This window comes from Montipora capricornis, chromosome 14 (assembly GCF_036669925.1).
Source record: "Montipora capricornis isolate CH-2021 chromosome 14, ASM3666992v2, whole genome shotgun sequence".
Taxonomy (NCBI): domain Eukaryota; kingdom Metazoa; phylum Cnidaria; class Anthozoa; order Scleractinia; family Acroporidae; genus Montipora; species Montipora capricornis.
Window position 1 is genome coordinate 28,839,565 of NC_090896.1, and position 2,500 is coordinate 28,842,064.

At 36.9% G+C, this 2,500-nt stretch overlaps 1 protein-coding gene across 3 annotated transcripts in view; it reads right to left on the reverse strand.

The window, feature by feature from the left end:
* Nucleotides 1-1,180: 1,180 nt before the first annotated feature.
* The window catches only part of LOC138033194 (uncharacterized), a 23,470-nt gene continuing 22,150 nt past the window's right edge, over nucleotides 1,181-2,500 (reverse strand). For all 3 annotated transcript variants that reach the window (XM_068880958.1, XM_068880959.1, XM_068880960.1), the window contains one exon: nucleotides 1,181-2,500. This exon is cut by the window's right edge and continues 404 nt beyond it. In XM_068880958.1, the coding sequence (XP_068737059.1) occupies nucleotides 1,824-2,500 (677 nt within the window). In that variant the 3' untranslated portion in view covers nucleotides 1,181-1,823.

A 2,500-nucleotide genomic window follows, 5' to 3' on the forward strand; every position in this document is an offset into this window, starting at 1 on the left:
AGCCAAACTTTAAGCTTTACCAGATTTAACTGAATTCATAATTTATACAAACTTGAAGTCATTGGCTCATTGCAGAATTGAGGATCAAAGCCCAGCAATTAAAATGGGTGTTATTGACTTATTACAAATACTATTAAGTAATTCATCCAGACAGATCGCTTGGTCTGACATTCGGATTGCTTGAGAACATTCTTTTTTTCTCTGCAGGTGGTATTGACATGAAATACCAAGTAACAAGTGTAATGTTACAAATGGCAGAGGCTTATACCAGCGGTAAGGGTTCTTGTTGTGGAAACAGAGATTTTGAAGAGTATTTGGACTACGTTATGCAAAGGAATTCTTTACAAAAGCCAACAGACTGGAAGAAAGCGTTAGAGGTTTACTTTCGGTTGACAACGTTAGCTGAAATGTAGTAAAGACTTGGTAGGGTACATGGAAAAAAGCCTTTAGTGACTCTTTTGAGGCTAGCTCATGACCATTCACGTTTTGAATTTCACTGTCATGCAAGTTCTTGATAATAACTTTATATTAAGTATTTCAATATTTTGCTATAAAACTACCAGTTATCATAGGGCAATGAGTGAAACCAGATTCCACTGCAGAAATGACTGGGAAAGATTTTAGTAAATCATCTTGTACAATCACCCAACATCCAATTACAGTTTAGTTTTAGTGTTTGATAAGTTATTCCTTTCTAATAACTTCTTTTCGTTGCATCATCGCTTTCTGAAAATAGGTGTAAGTTAATTAACACATAACAAACGGTAAACAGTTGCGTACCGATAGTAAGTGTGATTGCTTAGGTTTTGCATGATCATTGACTAAAATCTAGCGCCACTTTCTCAACCAATCAGAAGCAAAAACAAAAAGGAACTGTTCCGGTTTGCACGCACGCTTTTCCCGCGCTGGGCGCCAGCTACATATAACTGAGCTGCAACGAAATCTGATTGTTTTATTTGAATTTCTTCGTCTGTTGAGATTAGTCAAGTAAGTACTTCGGTTCTGGTTTTTTATGTCCACTTAATTAAAAATTAACTATTTCGTTGGTGGACTGTTCACTTCGTAGTAAAAGTAGAGAAGGGACGGGGATTATTTAAAGAGACAGAAGCACAAACAGACTTAAACATCAGTTAAAACAATTTATTAACACAAGATGTCCCTCATAGTATTTATCCACCTTACGACTGCATATCAAACAAACAGTTCAGCAACCAGATACTAAAAAAAGACTGAAAATTTACTACAAATTAATCAGCCAGTAAACGCAACAGATACACATACAGTTTCAGGGATAAAAGTGGAATTAAGGAGGATGAAAGGCTAAGAAACATAAAGACGTTTGATATGCTCACTTGTTCTGACTCGTGTCCGTCAAGAAAATTGATGCTTGGTTGTGTTGGTTTTGGTGACTGTTCAGTTTCGGATTTCCCTGACAGGAAATGACATTTTCATGTTCGAAAGATCGCCCAAACTGTGAAAAGATATACTACCGTTCCGTTTTTTGTCCACGGGGCGTAGTGATATTTAAAACATATATGCCAATAAAAATAGAAAAAGAACTACTAGAGTTTATTATTCCACTTCTAACCAAACGAAATGTTCATCATAAAGATCAGTATCTGCTCAAAGGCAAGATACGACAATTTGTCACGTTTTCACTATAATCCAAGCCATGACTAAAGAAATATTTGGTACCACCATTGGCCTGCAGTAGCTGTCTAATCAATGACTTGTGTCAGTCAAAAGAGCCATAGTAAAACTCGAACTCAACGAAACATTTGTCAGAAAGTAAACTTGGTTCACTCATCATTTCACGCTGCTCGTTATACTATGTCCATCTCCCAATTATCCGACGAGAGGATGCTGCTAAAATCCTCTCTCAATTCTGGAAAGGATTGATAAGTTGATGGTAACTGTAGAACAGTATTGCATGTATGTGCAATTGGCCCGCGGCCCAACCCTGATAAATCTGTAAACTCTATTTGAATTGCAGCAAACAGCATTAGCTCAGACCCACTAACGAACCTTACAAAGTTTGATAACTTTTGAGAGGTGTCTAGACCTTTAATGAACTTTTTCAGAAACTTGAGACTTTCCATTTCTGGATCATTGACTGGATTTGCCTCAAGACAACTCAAAATTTTGCTTATGGATGGAAGCAAAGATTCATATTTCTGAGTCAAAGTCGTCACGTTAACAAAGATTGGTATGAGAGGGCTTATTATGCACTTCCAACAGTCTGCAATATATTGCGGTTTTTGAATTAACTCTTTATGAGCAATTTCTTCAATAACAGCGACAATATTCTCTGAATTGACCTTACGACGACAATCATAGTTGCACAACATTTCCAAAAAGTCAGTACCATCATCACCCTCATAATCAATTTCACCGGCAATAGATTTGATGATGAGAGTCTTCTCATCAGCCGGAACATAATTTTGAAATGATTGAATCAACATTGGGCCAGTGACAGCAGATTCCCCAAACAAGAGATAGG